Here is a 20,994-nt window from a genome sequence, read left to right on the forward strand (position 1 = left end):
AACCCTTACAAACAAAGATACATTGCTGGATCCAGTGAGTGCTCTACCAAGCCCCTATCTTTGCTCCTCACGAAAATGTTAACAGCTGTGAAGGAGAAACTTCAAACTTACTGTGCGACTACATATGCCAGAAGTAGTGTTAATCAAATGTGGATTCTAAAAAATTCTAAAGAACTTTTAGTAAACTTGAAATCGCAGAATTTTTCCCATATCAATAACATTAAAACCTATGCCTTTTCAACACTATGCAAGGTGAAGATAATGAACAGTGATCAATTTCATAACTCCTACAAGCAATACAAAATAGATAGTTGGGCAAACACGGACCCCTGGACACACCAGAGGTGGGATCAGGTGCCTAGGAGGAGTAAGTATCCCCTGTTGACCGGTCACACCCGCCGTGAGCCCCATATCCTGATCAGGTAAACGGAGTTATCCGCAGTCAAATCAGTGTGCCAAGAACGGCTTAACAATCGGTATGAAACACGTCAGACAGCATTTGACCCAATGCGAGGTTGTATTGACGAACTAGATCCTTATAACGACCATAGAATTTGCGAAATGCTGACTTCAATCGAGACTGTTGAAATCCCTGTACCATCAACTTGTTTGTCAGTAGCTTACACGACCATTCCTCACGATAAATTAAAGACTAGACTTTTTGACATCATAGACAGTTGCTTCTTCAACAAAAACGGAAAACGGAAATATTCATATCTAGTGATCAGTCATTCAAAAACTTACTTTGTTAAACACCACTCTGATTCCACGCACAAGTACTCTGAAGTTGAAATAAAAAAATATGCTAGAGTTCCTCATTGACAATATCTTCGTGGTCTTTGGTGATCAGGTCTTCCAACAGTCTGTTGGAATTCCCATGGGCACGAATTGTGCTCCTTTATTAGCTGACCTGTTTCTATATTGATATGAAGCAGAATTTATTCAAAAACTTCTACGCGAGAAGAAAAAAATCTCTCGCTGTGGCCTTCAATTCGACATTTCATACCGATTGTTAAGCCGTTCTTGGCACACTGATTTTGACTGCGGATAAATCCGTTTACCTGATCAGGATATAGGGCTCACGGCGGGTGTGACCGGTCAACAGGGGATGCTTACTCCTCCTAGGCACCTGATCCCACCTCTGGTGTGTCCAGGGGTCCGTGTTTGCCCAACTATATATTTTGTATTGCTTATAGGAGTTATGAGATTGATCACTGTTCGTTATCTTCACCTTGCATGTAGAGGTATGATAATCATGACTATGCAACTGAAATAAACTTGGTTAGTTTTGATGACAGGAACATGCTTTTATACATATAGAAAACATGGCAAACTAACTAATTCATATAGCTCTGACAGAGAAACACGATCTCCAAAGCATTCTAACTGTAGAACATGTATTACTGTGTCTGTAGCAGGTTGCAAAACAATTCTACCATAATCAAGTTAAATGGATGTACTTTACCAGTGTTCTCGTATAGAAAAATACATTACGTCAAAGTCTTTGAAGGAATGCGTCCCTCTTTTAACTAATTCAATTGACGCCAGTGGAATTGTGTAATTTAGCTGTTTTCAAAGGTATGTGAAACTTAATTGCCATACACATCCTAATGTTAATTATACCACTTACCGTGGTATCCGGTCTGTTAGAGTAGGATTTCCCTTTAACTTCCCCCCGGAGAGTTGACTATAAAGTAGGATTTCTCCCCGGAAAACTTACTCTAGTACATCTCCCCCACTCCTGAGTCAGTTTTCCCCTTCTGCTGATAGTAACCTCCTGCATTTAAGTCGCAGAATGTTTTACTTTTCAATGCAATGGAAGTAATGACTGAGTATTAAAAAACTTTAACCATCATTTGCAATGTTCAGGTTATGTTACATATCGTTTTGATTGTCTATTTTGATATGATGTCAAGTTCATTCCAAGCTTTCTTAAGTACACCTATGTGTAGGAAGAAGCGAAAAGTATGGATTTTTATTACAAAGCATCTTAAGATTTCTCTATTAGAAATGGAGTTATTTATCGTATAATAAAGGGGGACAAGTGGCTCTAGAGTAAGATTTTCGTCAGGGAAAAGTGTGTTGTAGAGTACGATTTATCCCCCCTGGGGAAATACCACTCTAGAGTAGAATCAGTTCCTAGAAGGAATTCCTACTCTAAAACACCTTTACTAATTGTCATGTCTCATTTCTTCATTGTTTGCTCAATACCATGTTTTGTTTTTATGTTGTTTGACGTCCCATTAAAGAATTTTCACTCATGTCTAGGCGTCACGAGACTTAGACGTACATGTAGTGCCACAAATTTTGACTTAGCATTGAATTTACGGTTTTACTTCCCTTTACTTGTATACATGTATATAGTAATTTTTGTCCCACAAATTAGTGTAAAAATTGCCATTCACCGATATTGGTCCGTTCGAGAGTAAATGATGCCACGGTATAATTTAGTTTCAGGAATTTGTTTAATTGTCATATTTATCAAATATTATAAAGTGTTGTACATGTATTCATCCCAAATTCAAGAATCCAAACATTGATGCATGGGCAATATTTTTTTTTTTATAGAAATCTATAGAAAATACAGCCTATGCTCATATATACATGTAACTATGATATGTTTAAATTAAAAGTAAATAAATTGTTTAAAAATACTAACCAATCTAATGTAATCGAATTAGTTGTAGAAAATAGATAAATTCAAAACGTCCTACGCTATTCAAAGAAATTCATGGCCGAGTAAGCATGCAAAACACGTATATAAGGTATCGTCACGTGACTAATGTCGCATTAATTGTAAACAATTTCCTGATTTGCTGAATTCTCTCCGTCATAAATAATTCAGACTAATCAGATGTCCCTCTTCTTGTTATGACGAGTTTTGCCGTTAATCGGCTCCACCGGGGACGGATCAATGTGGACGAAAAAGCCAACAAAACTTATTATCAACACTAAGACTTTTCCCAGTAGACTAATAGCAGTGAATATCTCTCGCTCTGTGTGTATTCACGTATAATGAATACAACACCAGCAGGAGGATCATTGGGACATTGTAAATAATAAACTTGAATGCTTGGAGTAAATAAATCTATTGATTGATGATTTCTAACCATTGCTATATGCAGATAATGCTGTGGTAAACATTTCCCTCCGTAATTTGTAAACATTTGAATTAAGTCTTTCGGACAAATTCATGTTCCTGTTGAAGCAGAATTAACAATTTAATATAATTACAGCATATCAAGTACAATCGGTTGTTATCAGAGGTTTTACCGAATACTGATTGAGAACGACTTCCCAATCTCAGTCATCCATATTTGGTAAGCACTATGTGCTTAGTCATTAAAGACCAATAAGGAATGCCCCATTCACTCTTGCATCATCCATGACAAATCACTGTTTAACCCCCCTGATGTGTTGTTCGTCCTCAACCAATCCATATTTAGACTTGCTTTTTTTCTGCAGTACCGAACGAACTCTTCAAATGACTGGCTGGAGAGATAGAGTTCGTCTATTGTTATCTCCGGTTGAGGAGCGACTATTGGAAAGCATTTGGACCAGACGACAAGGATTGGTGGGCTATATGCTGATGGAATTAAAGACCACTAAAAACGAAAACGATCCTAAATAGATCTTTAAAGCTGGATGACATTCATTGATTTAATTCTTGTAACGACCAAAAAGGCTCATTGATGGAATGTTGTGTAGTGTTATAGTCTGTGTCTGCGAGCACAGCGAAACAACGCGGGTATATTCGCTTTGATCTACAGGAAGCGAAGTCAATTAAATGTAAAGGTGAATTCCAAGGTAAGACCTCTAATCCTCTCAAAGATTATTCATACGTAAGGTAGATAAATGAATGTTTTCCCAAAACGGGTGGTCAGTCAGAATTTATGTGTTTTAGTGCATTACATGTGACTTGTTACAGCCAATGTTTCATGCGGGGATTCTATCTCGTTCTATCCTCACAGTTGTATGCATGTTGTAGTCTAGAGCAATGATGCGGAGATGTTTCAACATTAAGAGTTCAGAAGAGAGCGTGATTCAACATTTCAGGCTGTGACAGACATTTACTGTGTATTGTTAAATCGAAAGAGATTCAATTGAAACTAGGCAAAAAGTGCGGAATTGAAACACGGAGCACAGAAACCACGACAATGCTGTTTATCGATTTCTCTGTTGTAAATCACACCCCCTCACTGTTTGAATAGACCTACTAAATTACAAAAATGATATAGGATATTAAATCCGTTAAACATAGTATTGAATCTATTGACCATTATGTCGGATTCAAAAGTTTCATTGTGAATTTTTTTTAATTCACTGCATTTGTTTTTGTGAAGGACCTGTGGTGTTTGTAAGTTTCGTTGATACTGCACACGTTTCTTAATTATAGTAGCTGGGACTGTAGTAGGTCTGTAGTTGATGGTAATTCAATATGTGAGATTTTTTTCCTTTGAGTTTTCAAAGAACTTTAGAAATGCAGCAGCAAAATCATGTTATACATTTGCAGCATTGCAAGACCTTGAACAAAAGCAAAATTCACAATGTACACATATATAGCTTGTAGTCAGAAATGAGATTACTTAGAAGGCGTTTCCGAACCGCCTTCTGTTAACTTTAAAGACATTAGGAATTCAGTACCAACTATAGCGACAGATTATTTTGGATATAAGATTGTCGGATTCATCATTAGAATATGCATTTATTCATCTCATACATCGTTCACTGATTCCGTACACAGAGGGCGGGAAATTGGACGAGCCGGACGTTATGTGTTCTATATAAGTGTAATCTTTGAGGATGGAGATTTTTTTTCCGTATCGATGCACATTAGACGTATTGCAGCGAAGTACGTAATGGAGTTTTATGGGATATAATATCTTGGTATTATTGCATTTATACAGTCATTATTGTCTAGATTACAGACTCTCTCACTGATCGATGATATTACTTAGAAAATTAATTGGATTTCCAAATTAAACATTCGAAGACAAATTCTTCTTTTAAGTCCTTGGAACGGTTAAAGGTGCTTTGTGTCAAGGACCACAACCCTTGGCACGTAAAGGTCGTTTCTCTGGTTTTCGGAAGATAATACACTTACTGGAAACCGACAGGGAAACTAAAAAATCCCTCAAAATTTATCATTTTTCATTAGTAAACCGCCGTAAAATGGATAAAATATTGTCAAATGGCGTTAAATCCTAAACAATCAATCGACCAATAATATAATTTTATTGTCAGATATATTTTTTCCTGACAGAAACTCAAAATTGTACTGATGAAACGATTATTGGTATAGCGGTTTTGAAAATGTCATAAATTATTTTAAATGGACGATCACCGAAAGATAGACATATTGGCCTAATATTTATGTTTTTAAAAACCAATGCACATATAATGTTTCCTGTAATAGCTCTTTTTTTTTTTGTAATGTTGACCAAATGGGTATGGAAAACGACGGTGTAAATGTCTATTATCATATATGTTTATATTCTAGACCAACGGGGTTGCTCCCTTAAATCCATGCAAGATTTATATTCCAAAAATTGCGAAAATTTCTTTAATTTCACTTTTCGAATGACAATTGAGTTTAGATCATCTGAATTATGAGCTCAAGGGAGTTTTTCTGATCACCTGTTGCTTGTCTGTCCGTCCGTCTGTAAATCTTACACAGTCAGAATTACAGCGCCATTGTCAACCAAACTTGCCATAAAGCAGCCTTAAATAAAGGGTATTTAAACTTGTGCAAATGAAGGGTCACACCCTTTTTAAGGGAAAATAATTAAAAAGTAGTGAAAAAAGCATATTTAAAAAAAAAAAATCTTCTCAAGAACTACTGGACCAGTAAATACAAAAATTACGTGTAAGCTTCATTAATGAGTGCAGATTCAAAATTCTCCAAATCATAGTTCCTGGGTAGGGTATCGCCACAATAGGGGATTTACACGAAGAGGATTTTTTCTCAAGAACACCTGGACCTTGATAAGTTATATTATTACGCAAGCATCCTCTGGTTGTGTAGAATCAAGTCTGTTCAAATCATGGCCGCGGAGGTAGGGTAGGGCTATATTTTATATTGGAATATAAAGCGAAAGAACTTCTAAAGCCTTTTTCTCAATAGCAACAGAGTCATGATAAGTCATATTAGTTTACAATCATCCTCAGGAAGTACAGATTCACGTTTGTTTAATTCGTGGCTCCCGGGGTTAGGGTGAGATCACAAGGGATAAAAATTTTACATTGGGAGTATATTGTATACATGTACATTAAAATCATTTTTTGGAATAATGGAATATATAGGAAACTGTTTTGAATAGTAGCAGGCCAATATTAGTCACATTAATAAGCAAGCATTCTCAGGTAATACAGATTCAAGATTGCGTAAATTATCCCCCGACGGGGGTGGGTGTGGGTAGGCTGACATTCCAATAGGGAAATTAAGATTTTACATAAGAATGCAAAGTAGAAAATCTTTTAAAATCTCATTATCAAAGCAAAGTCTGGATTAGTCGTTTCAGGTAAGCTTCATCAAATCAATGCCCCGGGGGTGGGCTTGGGCCATAATACGGATTCAAAGTTTTACATAGAATATATGAGGGATAATTAAAAAAAATTCTCCTCAAGAACAATAGGACCATGAATAATTAGTATGTAATCATCTTAGTAGTACCATCAGGTAGTACATAATCTAGTTTGTTTAAATCTTGGTCCTTAGGAGGTAGGGTTGGGCAACAATAGAGAATAAAAATTTGAAATGGAAATATATTTTTAAAATGCTTTACAGATTTTCATCTGAAGAACCACTGGCGGTGAATAGTTTTATTGATATGAAAGCATTCTAATATAGTTAATATTTTATCAAACCATGACCACTAGGGCTAGGGTTCAAAGTTTTACATGAGAATATATATATAGACAATTTTGTGAAAAATCTTTTTAAGAGTAGGAGGGCCTTGTCTCATATTAATACATGGATGCAAACATTCCAAACTTGTGTGGATTCATTTTTTTTTTTTTTTTTTTTTTTTTGAATTATGGACTTTGGGGTTAGAGTAAGACTAAAATCGATAAACAAGATGAATACACAATTTCTTCTCCAAAACGCCAAAACCATGTTAGTAATATTGACAGCTGGACATGCCATTACTGGTGATGTTGATATAGTTGAAAATGAGGACCTCAAATCACTTATTTTAAAAGGTCCTAAATAAAGAGAACCTCGGTCTTTCAATTAGCGACAGAATTTCATCTCTATTGAAGGCTAAATGTGAAAGAAAGAAAGAACTTGATACATAGTCAAAATGGATTAAAAGTAATAGAGGAATGTTAAAATCAGTTACCATTTATCATTCTGTGTTTAGTAATCCAGAAATGATGAAAGAATTAGATTGGTTACATGAGGAATATGTTTTGGTTCCAGCTGACAGTGTTTGTAACAACATTGTCTTTGTAAGGCTCATTATTACAACTGTATTTTAAATGAACTTGGCATTAATTCCACTTTTGATAATCATACATATATTCCAACTGCCCTTTCAAAAGATGAAATTCTTCAAAACCGTGCTTCAGTTTTAGATACATTTGATATCCCAGTCAATGGGTCGGATGAATGAAGGCGAATATAACGAACAGTGGTCTATCTCATAACTCCTATAAGCAACACCAAATAGAGAGCCGGGCAAACATGGTCTCTTAACTCACCAGGTGCCTAGAAGGAGCAAGCATCCCCTGTCGAACGGCCACACCCGCCGTGAGGCCTATATCTTAATCAGGTAAACGGAATTATCTGTAGACCAAATCAGTGTGCCAAGAATGGCATAACAATCAGTATGAAACACGCCAGACAGCATTTGACCCAATGATCGGTTCTATTGGCAAATGAGATCGTAATAACGACCATAGTATTTGCGAAGTGTTGAAACCCCAGCACCATTGACTTGTTTGTCAGTAGACTGCCTCGATTTAAAAAGTAATCATACGCAGAACAAGCTCTTGTGTATACCATATGCTGGTGATAATGGAATATTGCTACATAAATATGGGGAGTTGACGGTGGAGAAGCTGAAATCATCCTGTTTATAATAAAGTTTAGGTGTTAGTTTGCCGTTAATATCTACTTTCAATACAATATCTAAGTATGATGCAGAAGTGGACGACTCTGTGGTGTATTTTATTTCCAGGTCACAGGGATAGATCGAATCGACATATGAATGAAAATTATTATCAGTAATACAGGTAGATAATACGTCGTCGATATATCTAAATGTCGAATTGTAGGCCAAAGCAAGAGATTTTTTCTCACGTACATATCTAAATGTCGAATTGTAGGACAAAGCAAGATATTTTTTCTCACGTACAAATGTAGAAGCTTTTTAAAATAAATTCTGCTTCATAAGAATATAAAACAGGTCAGCAGATAAGGAACACAATTCTAGCCCATGGGGATTCCAACAGACTGCTGAAAGACCTGATCATTAAAGGCTACGAAGTATTGTCAATGAGGAACTCCAGCATATTTTTTGTTTGAGCTTCAGGGTACTTGTGCGTGGAATCAGAGTGGTATTTAACAAAGTAACTTTTTGGATGACTGATCACTAGATATGAATATTTCTGTTTTCCAGTTTTGTTGACGAAGTAACTGTCTATGATGTAAAAAAAAAAAAAAAAAAAAAAAAAAAAAAAAAAGTGTATAATCTTTACTTCATCGTGAGGAATGGTCATGCAAAGTGTTGAAAAGTCACACGTTTTGATGTTGTTGATTTGAAAAAAGTTTTACGATTTCAAATTTACTTTAGAATTTTTCAGAATCCACATTTGATTTACACCACTTCTGACATATGTAGTCGCACAGTTTGTTTGAAATTTCTCATTCACAGCTTTTAATATTTTCGTGAGGAGCTAAGATAGAGGCTTGGTAGAACACTTACTGGATCCAGCAATATGTCTTTGTAAGAGTTTTCATGAAGTTTAGGAATCCAATATAGGTTCGGTAACTCATATTCACTACGGATAACTCTGTTTACCTGATCAAGATATTGGGCTCACGGCGGGTGTGACCGGCCGACAGCCGATGGTTACTCCTCCTAGGCACTTGATCCCACCTCTGGTGTTTCTAGGGGTCCGTGTTTGCTCAACTCTCTATTTTGTATTGCTTATAGGAGCTATGAGATTGATCTCTGTTCGTTATATTCACCTTCCATTCATCCGACCCATTGAGTGGGATAGCAAATATGTCTAAATCTGAAGCATGGTTTTGAAGAATTTCATTTCATGAATATGAGTTACCCCTGGATCATACAGTCGTTCATGGAGTCCTTTACAGTTCAGATATTAAGCCCCAAAAATTTCAAAATGATCTATCAAGGGTTTGTGAGAAATGTGATGGATTACAAACCTTTCATTTGGGAAGATGTGTTAAAACACGAGGAATGTGATACCTTGAATTGAGCAGGATTGTAATATGTCCAATATGTGATCAAACAACAATGTAAATAGATCATTAATTCATGAATTGCACCAATAAAAAGACGTTTTTCAAGATTTTCAGTTTTTGGGTAATGTGTTTCAATTGAATTTTCAAGTAAAGATTGGGGAATAATACAAAAATAAAGGTGGTTTCATACTCAAATTTGGGGGTAAATATGACTGTTTTGCAATATCAAAACATTTACAATGTAAAACTTATACGGTACCAATTTTGATGCACCAGATGCGCATTTCGACAAATAATGTCTCTTCAGTGATGCTCAACCGAAATATTTGAAATCCGAGATAACTATGAAGTTTTAGAGCTAAATATAGCCAAAAACAGCTGCCAAAAAAGTGGAGCCAAATTCTTCCAAGGATAAGAGCTATGCATGAGGGAGATAATCCTTAATTTTGAAATGAATTTCTAAATTTTATAACAGCAATTAAATATACATCCGTATTTTCAAGCTAGTAACGAAGTACTTAGCAACTGGGCTGTAGAGACCCTCGGGGACTAACAGTCCACCAGCAGAGGCCTCGACCCAGGGGTCATAATGTAAAACTTATACGGTACCAATTTTGATGCACCAGATGCGCATTTCGACAAATAATGTCTCTTCAGTGATGCTCAACCGAAATGTTTGAAATCCGAGATTTTTACAAAATTCTATAACAAAGTTTGGGTATCCTATGTCCTTAACGTTTGAATCATAAATGAAAAGAAAAAGTGTATATTGAACAGCACTAATATGAGCTCTGTGCAGAGACCTATGTGGTTCGTATTTAAATAAATGCACCATACCCTGCATTGTTAACTGTTAAGTATTTTAATCATATAAGAACATTGATAGGAGCACTACATTTATTTCACAATAGATAGTGTGTAATTATTAAATGAGACGTTTACGCATCCAACCGAATCTCATTTGATTTCCTAATACCGTTACGTTATAGTCTAAATTATGTTTGTGACAACTATGTATAGTTAGGCTTCGATAACATTTAGCCCAAGACAAGTGGTTTCTTTCTTTCGATTCAAATGGACATGGGTTGGCAAAAGTTAGACTGAAATATATGAAATAACCAAATGATAATAACAAATCTAAGCAACAATAGATAAAATCAAATCAAGATCTTCATCAACTTCTGACACTCTCTTTATAAGAACCCAACAGAAAACCTCCATAATCGTTTGATCGATTCTACTCATCAAAGGTTACCCCCTATCGTACATCAAAGTGGAATGAAATCTCTACTGAACGCAGGAAATAGCGACGTCGTCCTTCAAAGCCAATTACTATGACAAGTACATCCATGTTTCAAATGTGTAGAACAATTGCAGGAAAACGTGCTTACTGCCAATTCTTAGAATGCCCAAATTTATTAAATTTTCGTTCACTTTGTTAATTTATGGATTCGCTACTTGTCGCTTTCAAAGATTTTCTGTTGCGGTCTCAACTCAGCAAAAGCCCTAGTGACCCAGTTATTGCTCCCAGTGAATAAATCATAGACACATATTTATTTTCCTAATGTCTAGTGTCAGTTTACTTGCAGCAAATAAATATTGATCGTGCAGTAAAATCTTCACAAAGACTACTTTCATGCATAACAAATTTCAGCACAATATACCATCGTACGATCATTACGCTGCAAATTTTATGCCCCAGTTATTTTGACTTCCACTATTGTTTCAACTATCTAGCAGGTCTTATATTTAAGCACAAAAGATAATAACTTTAATGTATATGAAACTATAGAATAGTTATAATGTATGATATTTTTACTAAGCGTTTTTGTTCAATATTTCTATTTTGAGATACAAAGAATTCGTTAAAAATTCCAACCGCCAATATTCCAAATGGAGATCTCGTTGAACGTTCAACCCGTCATTATTTCCACGTTTCCAGTATTTGATATAAGTAAATGTTTAGCTTTTGCCAATTCCATACATATGTAGTAGTTCGCATCCATATCATGGTTATTGGTCTTTTTATCAGTTCTGCTTTGATCGCTCTCTACTTTTCTTCCAATTTGGTTGCGAAGAACAAGGCAGGCTGATAAATTACATTGATGTCAGCTTTAGTAGGTCCATATCATAACTGCATTTTCCCTCTTTTTTCCCTACAGGTTTAGCAAGTATCCCAGTGAGTTTATCTAATATGTATATCTTAATCAAAGTTACCATATTTGTCAATACTTCCTGTTCTAATGTGTGGACGTTTCCTAACAGAGTTTTGTAATCGCACAAAGAGGTTTAGGCCTGTACCGAGGAACTCTTTTATGTTTGGTTACGTTCATTCAAGAATTTTTCACTCATAACGTCACCAGTCATAGGTGCCATAAAATTAAATCGTAACCGGGTCACTTAGAGCTCAGCAGGGCCGTAGCAGTCAGAGGTTTTTTTAACGTGCCGCGACACGGAATCTTCGTTTTCTTAAGGTCATGTCCGAAAGACTCGTGATTCTCACTTCTAAATGCCGAGCGTTAGGCAAAGGAGCAATCACTACCTATTTTAACGTTTTAGGTTAGACGCGACCATGGCACGAGCGTGGCTCGAACTCACGACCTCCCGGTTGCGAAGCGAACACTCTGCCACTGAGCAACTGAGACAGGTCCCTCTCACTCAAAGACAGAAATTTTCAGCCTCAATGTGTGCTGTTCAATGCCTTGTTTTCACGTATCAATAATTTCTTATTTAAAAAACCTAGATACTTCCTGTTTTGACCAATAACTGAGTTAACGATGCAATGCAGAGTCTTATAATCGTAATTCCGAGGGGAAATCTGTGGGGGTAATTCCGGGGAGGGGAAATCCGTGGGGAGAGATATAATAAAAATGTCAAAGATTCAAAAGATGTGCACGTTTACATGTTAATGTTATCAAAATATAGATAGATAGATTAGTTACTCTCAGCAGCTGAGATTACTCGACGGTACATGCAAGAATTATACATGATGGAATATAGCATAATCATAATTTTTTTTTACCGTGGTTCGCCGGTATAAAATCTCCAATAAACCCCTTGACGTCAACGTACATTGTTATGTCAAGGAGTGCATTTAAAACTTTGTACCTTGACGTCATGTGCACTGAGTTCTTTGACGTCAAGGGGTTTATTGGAAATTGATGTGCATCGGAACGCTCGAGGTAGCTTAGTGGTAGAGCGTTCGCTTCGTAACCAGGATGTCGTGAGTTCCAGTCTCGTTCTTGTCATGGCCGAGTCAAACCTAAAACGTAAACATAGGTAGTGATTGCTTATGGTTCGGATTTTCTCTCGACCTCGGAGTTCGTTCTCTTAATTCCTTCTTAGCGTTCATTGTTTCATATATCTACCGATATGGATGATATATCTTATAATTTGATATTTCTGCGCCCTAACATTTTATCATTGAAATTCAGTCATTTCTATGCTGAAATAGTAAAAAAAAAAATAAAAAAAAAAAAAGCAAACATTTGATTCTTTTGTCTCCAGTACTGATTTTTGTTTTGAAATGTGACGTCACAAAGTTGATGTTTAACTTCCAAGTGAAAATTGTATGAAATGTCACTTGGAAAAGCAGTTTTAAATCTAGAAATCATGGAGGCCACATGTAAACCAAACCGTATATAAAAGGTTTAGCAGAAATGTACATGTATTTCATCCTTCGGATGAGACCGCAAAAACCAAGGCCCCGTGTCACAGCAGGTGTAGCACGGTAAAGATCCCTCCCTTCTCAAAGGTCATTTATAAGCGTCGATCATAGGCAAAACATTTGCAGCCCTTCACCGGCTGAGGATGTCTCCATATGAGTAGAAAATCCTCAAGAGGGACAATAAACAATATACAATCAATTATCATACATCACTCTCTGAAGCCAAAAGGGTTTGACCTAATGAAGCAAAATGGCTGTTTGTGACATATTAAATGCACTAGTCGTTATAATTCTTCTGGGGGGGGGGGGGGGTTGGGTTTGTTACGATCAGAATACGGACATTTTGATGTGAACTTAATCGAGTAATTGATATCCGTCTGTGTATGTTTTTTCTTCAATGATTTACTTTCACGCTGTAGTTATGCATTCCACTATTTGGAAATAAACTGTCCAGCTCTTTTTATTTTCAGTTTACTAATATGTTCTAAGACATGTGCTTCGAAACTTTCCTTTTCTTATTTTTACATTTTGTGCAATTTACAACCCGTCTTAAAGTTAATTAATTCCCTAGGGTCATCTCTCGTATTCCTAGTAGTGGAAAAATCGTTATACTGGTTGTATGGCAGCAAAAGCCGATTTTCCTCAGAGCCAATTCTTTCTCTCTCTCTCTCTCTCTCTCTCTCTCTCTCTCTCTCTCTCGTGATACATTCAAACGTCTATTTTTTCTTCTCCATTCCTTGCAGCTTCACCTCTTTTATTTCGATTTTGAAGCAGTATTTTCAATTTTTATGAGGATATCATTTAGAAAATAATCACAGTGGGTTGAAAATCCGTCCTCATGTTCCTTGTTTTGCTCGATTGCTGAGGTTACCACATATGTAAACTTAGATCGCTAATCTGTCAACTTAGGTTACCAAATGGGTAAACCTAAATTGCTAGTCTTTCAACTTAGGTTACCAAATGTGTAAACTTAAATTGCTAGTATGTCAACTTAGTTTACCAAATACGTAAAGTTAGATCACTAGTCATTCACCAATAGATTATGTTGAACGTGGCATCATATTGCATGTACAACCAATAATATAAACACTGTTTAAGCACTACGCACGCAAAATTTTTACAAATCACTTCATTAATGATTATCGACAATGTTGACAGCAAGTCTAAGATTCATTAATTCGACAAGACTAGATTTCACCATTTGAAAAATGATGAAAAGGGTATTTTGTTTGATTGGTGATGTGTGAACTCTAATCAATTCAGATAAATTGCTAATGTACATCTTGTTAAACTTTAATGTTGTATCAAATACCAGTGCAGCTGTACCTGCATATTACACGTGACGAAAACATGAATTAATTATTAAGGCTCTACATGGATTAGCTCTAGCATACCTCCAGGAATTAGTTCAAGTCTACCATACTCAGCGAACATTTCGTTCTGCAGACTCGTTATATACATTCTAAAGCCACGCGCTCGTACTACACAGTATTGCGAAGACGGTTTGATATTTCTTCATCAACCCTGTGGAACTGCCTCCCGCTGTATCTTTGTTCATTAGCCTGTTAAAAACAAACTTAAGTAAAACATATCTTTTTAAACTTGCATTTAATCTGTAATTCGGTATTTATGTATACAGTTATTTATACACACACACACACACACACACACACACACAGACTTATATAGTTTTGCCTTCTCATAGTTACAACCTCAGTTTTAGTATTATTCCATGCCCTTTTCTATGTATTTGTCGTTCTTTGTTTTGGTTTGTTTTTATTGTTTTACATGTAAAGCGCTAGAGTGTAATTGTCTTAATTACATAAAGCGCTATATAAATGTACAATAATAATAATACATTGTAATAAAATAATTATCATATGTTATAAAATGCATTTCTTCTCCATATAGCTGCAGAACTGTAGCTCTCTGAAAAAATATTTTGACGGAACAGAGAGCTACAGTTCCATCCCTCATAAAAACCTTCGATTTACGGCGCACAAAAAGCTGCGCACGGTTGAGGCCTTATATCGTTGTATTCTTGTGTTGCTGTCTCATAAATTTAATATAAAAAAATTCTTAACATAGTTTCCTACTAAAGTTGTGTCCAAACATACCTTCAAATATTCATTAAAGCCCCATACGACCCGAAAACTCCCAGCTTCAAATAATTTCGTTTGTTGACATAGCCATGTTAGGTAGCGGGGTCAATTCGAACCCTGTTGTTGTTGGTAAATATTCATAAAATTCGTTATAAGTTATATGTTCGCTCTTCATTTATTATCAACACGAATAATTTATAGAAATTCAAAAATAAAGTTTTTCTAAAGATAAAATAAGCTCTTGATTAATGATAATGCTACAAAAGTCCTTAACACTGGTGTGAAAGGGATGGAGACCGGACCAGACTAATGAAAGCCGCATTGCCGTGAGTTTAGCTATTTGAATAATTATCATTTAAAGGAACTGGAATGATATATTATTTAAAATATTTCGCTAAAATATTTGTGGTGATATTAGTTCACATCTAGACGTTATCGTGCAAGTATGGAAATGAACCGGGGTTCGAATTGACCCGGTTACCTAACATGGCTACGTCAACACACGAATTCATTTGAAGCTGGGAGTTTCGTATGGGGCTTTAGTGAATATTTGAAGGTATGTTTGGACACAACTATAGTAGGAAAATATGTTAAGAATTTTTTTATATTAAATTTATGAGACAGTAACACAAGATTACAACGATATCAGGTCTCAACCGTGCGCAGCTTTTTGTGCGCCGTAAATCGAAGGTTTTTATTAGGGGTGGAACTGTAGCTCTCTGTTCCGTCAAAATATTTTTTTTAGAGAGCTACAGTTCTGCAGTTATTCTCCATACTGATCGTGATATCGGTCAGAAAAGATCAAATACTCTCTGCATCATTGGTATTTGTATGTCATATTTCCTTCAGTTCCAGACCGAAATCGCACTCCACGAAAGAACAACACTGACACGAAACACTCAGTTTGGAATCTTCTCCAGACACTGCATTAAAAAAACCGGAAATTGATTACCTCGGTTCGTGTTTTAGTTTTGGGCAGCTAAGGTTGTTAAAGCCTCAAAATAATACGTCCTCGGAGCCAGAATGTCAATTTCACTAAAACTCTAACTTGGAGCTTCGGCAATAAGCGCAATCAGACGAGGTGGTATCACGAAAGCCAGTAATTACGGCAAAGTTTTCTCAGAAAAAAACCTTAATATGTGTTTTGATCGGGGGTTTAGTATACGTCAATAATGATAGAGAATTGCCGAGGCTTGTGTTCATAGGGCTATTACGTGAGGACATGACTGCAAAGTGTTTTTCTCTGTGGTGCAATGAAATGCAGATACGTATAGTATGTGTGTGTCATTTCTTGCTTTTCATACAATTTGTGTCTTCTTCCATTCTGGAGTTGAACTCATCTGTGACTGTTGTCTTGCATGTTACAAGAAACGGAAAGTGCAATGAACAGGCAGGATTTTATGTCACCTGCGTGTATCTCTTTATGATTCGTGATTCGAGCTTATTCCATATGCATAAATGGGTTTCCGACCTTTCTGTATAATTTTAATTCAATCGATGATTATTAGCTAAATTCACCGAACCTGTTGAAGAGGATACACACAAACTCACATGAGCAGTTAATACAATAATTACATTAGCGTGAAGGGTAGCTATACATAAATGAACAGGGATTTTAAATCTGATGTACAATGTGATATAATTGATGCGTTTTATGGATGGCAGGAAGGTGTGTAAATTAAGGAAGCGTCAGCTATTTCCGGAAATATGTCGTTAGAGCATCAATTTTTTTAATTTAACAATAATGACGAAAGAAAAATCTAGATAGCTGCATTTTATTTTGCCTTAGCTGTTTTGACATAATTTTGATCAATTTCACATGAAGGAATTCTATTTTGACCTGAAGGTGAGTTATATTGCCCACTAGTTTCGTATGATTTGTATAACATTGTTTGCTGTATATTTCAGAGAAGTCGTTGTACATGCACATATTGTAAAATGACGATGGAGGATGGATGAACAATGACTTTTCTAATTCAACGGCTAACAACAACGCTTGAATCGAAAAACACAATAAAACATGAATTCCAAGAAAACAGCTGTTATTCGACACATCGGAAAAAGAGGGCGAGGAAAAGGCCAATTCATGAATCCCTGCGGAATCATGGTTACCCTAACAGGTATTGGAAATCTGGCTTCTCCGATTATTTTCAAGATTGAAGTTTTTTCTTTGTTGTTGATAAAACTGCTTAGCAATTTTTGTTCTAGTGACGTTCAACCCCTTTTAATTCCACAGACGTTTTAAATCGTTTATCAATTTTTATGAATACTTGTATCAATGTGATTTATCCTGTAGAAATTACATATTTCTGTTCCTTTGCATCAACCATATTGTTTCAAAGAGGGATTAATATGCAATGTTTAGAAATTATTAGATTAAATCAACCTCTGTTCAACTCGTCGGTCACGAAATCAAGTGTCGAATTATTTGTTTCGACGAGCAATGAACTCGTTTTCCATTATCTAAAGCAGCACTGAAAATCGATGAACAATAATGACATGGCTTTAGGTCCATTAATTCAGTATTGTAACGTGAAGGCATGTGGGAAGTAGCGAGCTCTCTCTTTGTATCTAACATGATCAAATGCTAGCTTTACCTGCCTCATGATAAAAAACATTCTCGTTCATAATTTGAAAACATTTCCTGTTTGTGAAAAAAAATGCAAAACACCCCCTCACACACATGCTATAAACTTTTGGATTTTTTGTAAGAGAATGAAAAAAAATCTTTAAATAGTATTAAATCCATTTCATGTTTATACATGTAAATATGGATGCCCATTAAAACAGATGATAGGCTGTAAATGGTTTGTGTTTTAAAATAACATTGAGTTCATCATATTCCTGATTTTGCAATATGTGGTTGTGTATTGATTTGATTGACACCATATTTAACATTTGTAGGTGATATTGCCGTAGTGGACACGGAAAATCATCGAATTCAAATTTTTAATGAAAACGGAAGCTTTAAATCAAAATTCGGATCGAAAGGGTGCAAAGTAGACCAATTTAACTATCCACTGTGTGTTGCAGTCACTCCTCAGAATCATTTGGCGGTTACAGACAGCGTCAACGCATGCGTGAAGGTATTTTCAGTTGATGGACAGTTGATTCAATTATGTGGAGGTGAATTTGATTTTCCTTATGGCATAGCGGTGTCATATGATGGATTTTTCATAATAACGGATATCTTTAGACATTCTGTCACAATACTCGATGCAGAAGGAAGTCCTCACAATTCTTTCGGAGAGTTCGGTTCGGAAATGAAAGAATTTGATCATCCGTATTTCGTTGCAGTTGATCAAAGTAAGCAAATTATTGTGTCCGATTCCGGAAACAGCAGCATTAAATTATTTCATTTTGATGGAAAGTTGTTGCGAATGTTTTCACAGAATGATTTCAAACTTCTTAATGAAACATTTTTAAATTTACAAGGATTGTGTTTAGATGCAGACGGAAATACTCTTGTTATATGCAATAGCACAATATACATTTTAATCAAGAATGGAAGATTATGGGAGATCCTGACAATGAGCGATGGAGTATTTTCTCCAAAATCTCTTTCTTATTCTCCTGCCGGGTGCTTAGTTGTAACTCAGTACGACACGGGGAAACATCATGAAGTCACGGTATTTCGGTACAAAAAAGAGGACTTCCGCTCGCTCAACTCCGCGCAATTCTATGCAATTTCTTTATAATTTTTACACTATTCATTTAATTAATGTGTCAAATTGTCTGATATTGAGTTTGGTGCAAGATTTTAACTTTGTAGATATTTAAAAAAGAAACCAAAGTATTTTATAATTTTATTTCAAAATAACAATGTTTTTGTCATATAAACAGTGATTTTAATATAAAGATTGCTGCATGTATACCAAGCACACAGCACAATTGTTTTTATTCGCAAACAAATGTTTAATTGATATGCATATCATATTACATCTGAATGTATCAATATATTTAAAACTATGAGAGAAAATAAATTTGGTACATGTACTTCTCGCAGAGAAATAGCACTCACCATACGTGTATTTGAACGTTACACTACCGTTTTAAACACAAGCTGGTCAATGTTTTGATGAAATTCATTTGTTGGATGAAATTCAGTTCGAATCTGATGTGGTTTTTTAAATTATGCATGTCGGTATTCCCTTTATGAAGTTAGTATATTGTATTAGTGTGGCATTTCATAGACGTATTTGAATTTGCCAATCGCAGAAAAATAAAATGAAATGAAAAATAAAACAGATCAGAAAAAATTTGAAGATTTTTTGTGATTATTTACTTTATCTAATGCTTTGTTTACCTTCAATATTTCACTGTATTTCTCGATAAAAAAAAATTCTGACATGCAAATGTTCCTTTCAACTTGACATAAAAAACTATACGTGTACCTATAAGAAATACAAGTTTTTACTCATTACCGACTCCCAGTGTTCTATGAGCAGTACCGGTACCGATCTAGGGACTCTGGCATATCTTCCAACTGTTCACGAGTAATTCCGGTCCCTCTATACCGGTTCCTGATATGTTGCTGTTCTATGAACAGTACCGGGCCCTGACATGTTGCTGAGGGCATGTTGCTGTAGCTGCTCTATGAACAATACCAGGCCCTGACATGTTGCTGTCGCTGCTCTATGAACAGTACCAGTTCCTGACATGTTGCTGTCGCTGTTCTATGAACAGTACCGGGCCCTGACAGGTTGCTGTCGCTGCTCTATGAACAGTACCGGACCCTGACATGTTGTTGTCGCTGCTCTATGAACAGTATCGGGTCCTGACATGTTGCTGAGGGCATGTTGCTGTCGCTGCTCTATGAACAGTACCGGTTCCTAACATGTTGTTGTCGCTGCTCTATTGATAGTACGGGTTCCTGACATGTTGCTGCTCTATGAACAGTACCGGTTCCTGACATGTTGTTGTCGCTGCTCTATGAACAGTACCGAGCCCTGACATGTTGCTGTCGCTGCTCTATGAACAGTACCAGGGCCTGATATGTTGCTGAGGGCATGTTGCTGTCGCTGCTCTATGAACAGTATCGGTTTCTGACATGATGCTGTCGCTGCCCTATGAACAGTACTGGGCCCTGACATGTTGCTGTCGCTGCTCTATGAACAGTACCGGGCCCTGACATGTTGCTGTCGCTGCTCTATGAACAGTACTGGGTCCTGACATGTTGCTGAGGGCTTGCTACATCGCTGCCCTATGAACAGTATCGGTTCCTGACATGTTGCTGTCGCTGCTCTATGAACAGTACCAGGCCCTGACATGTTGCTGAGGGCATGTTGCTGCCGCTGCTCTATGAACAGTATCGGTTCCTGACATGTTGCTGTCGCTGCTCTATGAACAATACCAGGCCCTGACATGTTACTGTCGCTGCTCTATGAACAGTACCGGGCCCTGACATGTTACTGTCGCTGCTCTATGAACAGTATCGGTTCCTGACATGTTGCTGTCGCTGCTCTATGAACAGTACCGGGCCCTGACATGTTGCTGTCGCTGCCCTATGAACAGTACCAGTTCCTGACATGTTGCTGTCGCTGCTCTATGAACATTATCGGTTCCTGACATGTTACTGTCGCTGCTCTATGAACAGTACCGGGCCCTGACATGTTACTGTCGCTGCTCTATGAACAGTACCGGGCCCTGACATGTTGCTGTCGCTGCCCTATGAACAGTACCAGTTCCTGACATGTTGCTGTCGCTGCTCTATGAACAATACCAGTTCCTGACATGTTGCTGTCGCTGCTCTATGAACAATACCAGGCCCTGACATGTTGCTGTCGCTG

At 36.6% G+C, this 20,994-nt stretch overlaps 1 protein-coding gene across 2 annotated transcripts in view; it reads left to right on the forward strand.

Annotated features, from left to right (window-relative positions):
• LOC125645613 (E3 ubiquitin-protein ligase TRIM71-like) overlaps positions 1-19,609 on the forward strand; it is a 31,912-nt gene extending 12,303 nt beyond the window's left edge. Inside the window, exons 2-4 of one of the 2 annotated variants that reach the window (XM_048871232.2) lie at positions 3,466-3,807; positions 17,114-17,325; positions 18,110-19,609. In XM_048871232.2, the coding sequence (XP_048727189.2) occupies positions 17,226-17,325; positions 18,110-18,903 (894 nt within the window). In that variant the 5' untranslated portion in view covers positions 3,466-3,807; positions 17,114-17,225 and the 3' untranslated portion in view covers positions 18,904-19,609. The remainder of the gene's footprint in view (positions 1-3,465; positions 3,808-17,113; positions 17,326-18,109) is intronic. The other variant, XM_048871233.2, reaches the window with a different exon arrangement.
• Positions 19,610-20,994: the final 1,385 nt, after the last annotated feature.

This window comes from Ostrea edulis, chromosome 6 (assembly GCF_947568905.1).
Source record: "Ostrea edulis chromosome 6, xbOstEdul1.1, whole genome shotgun sequence".
Taxonomy (NCBI): Eukaryota; Metazoa; Mollusca; class Bivalvia; order Ostreida; family Ostreidae; genus Ostrea; species Ostrea edulis.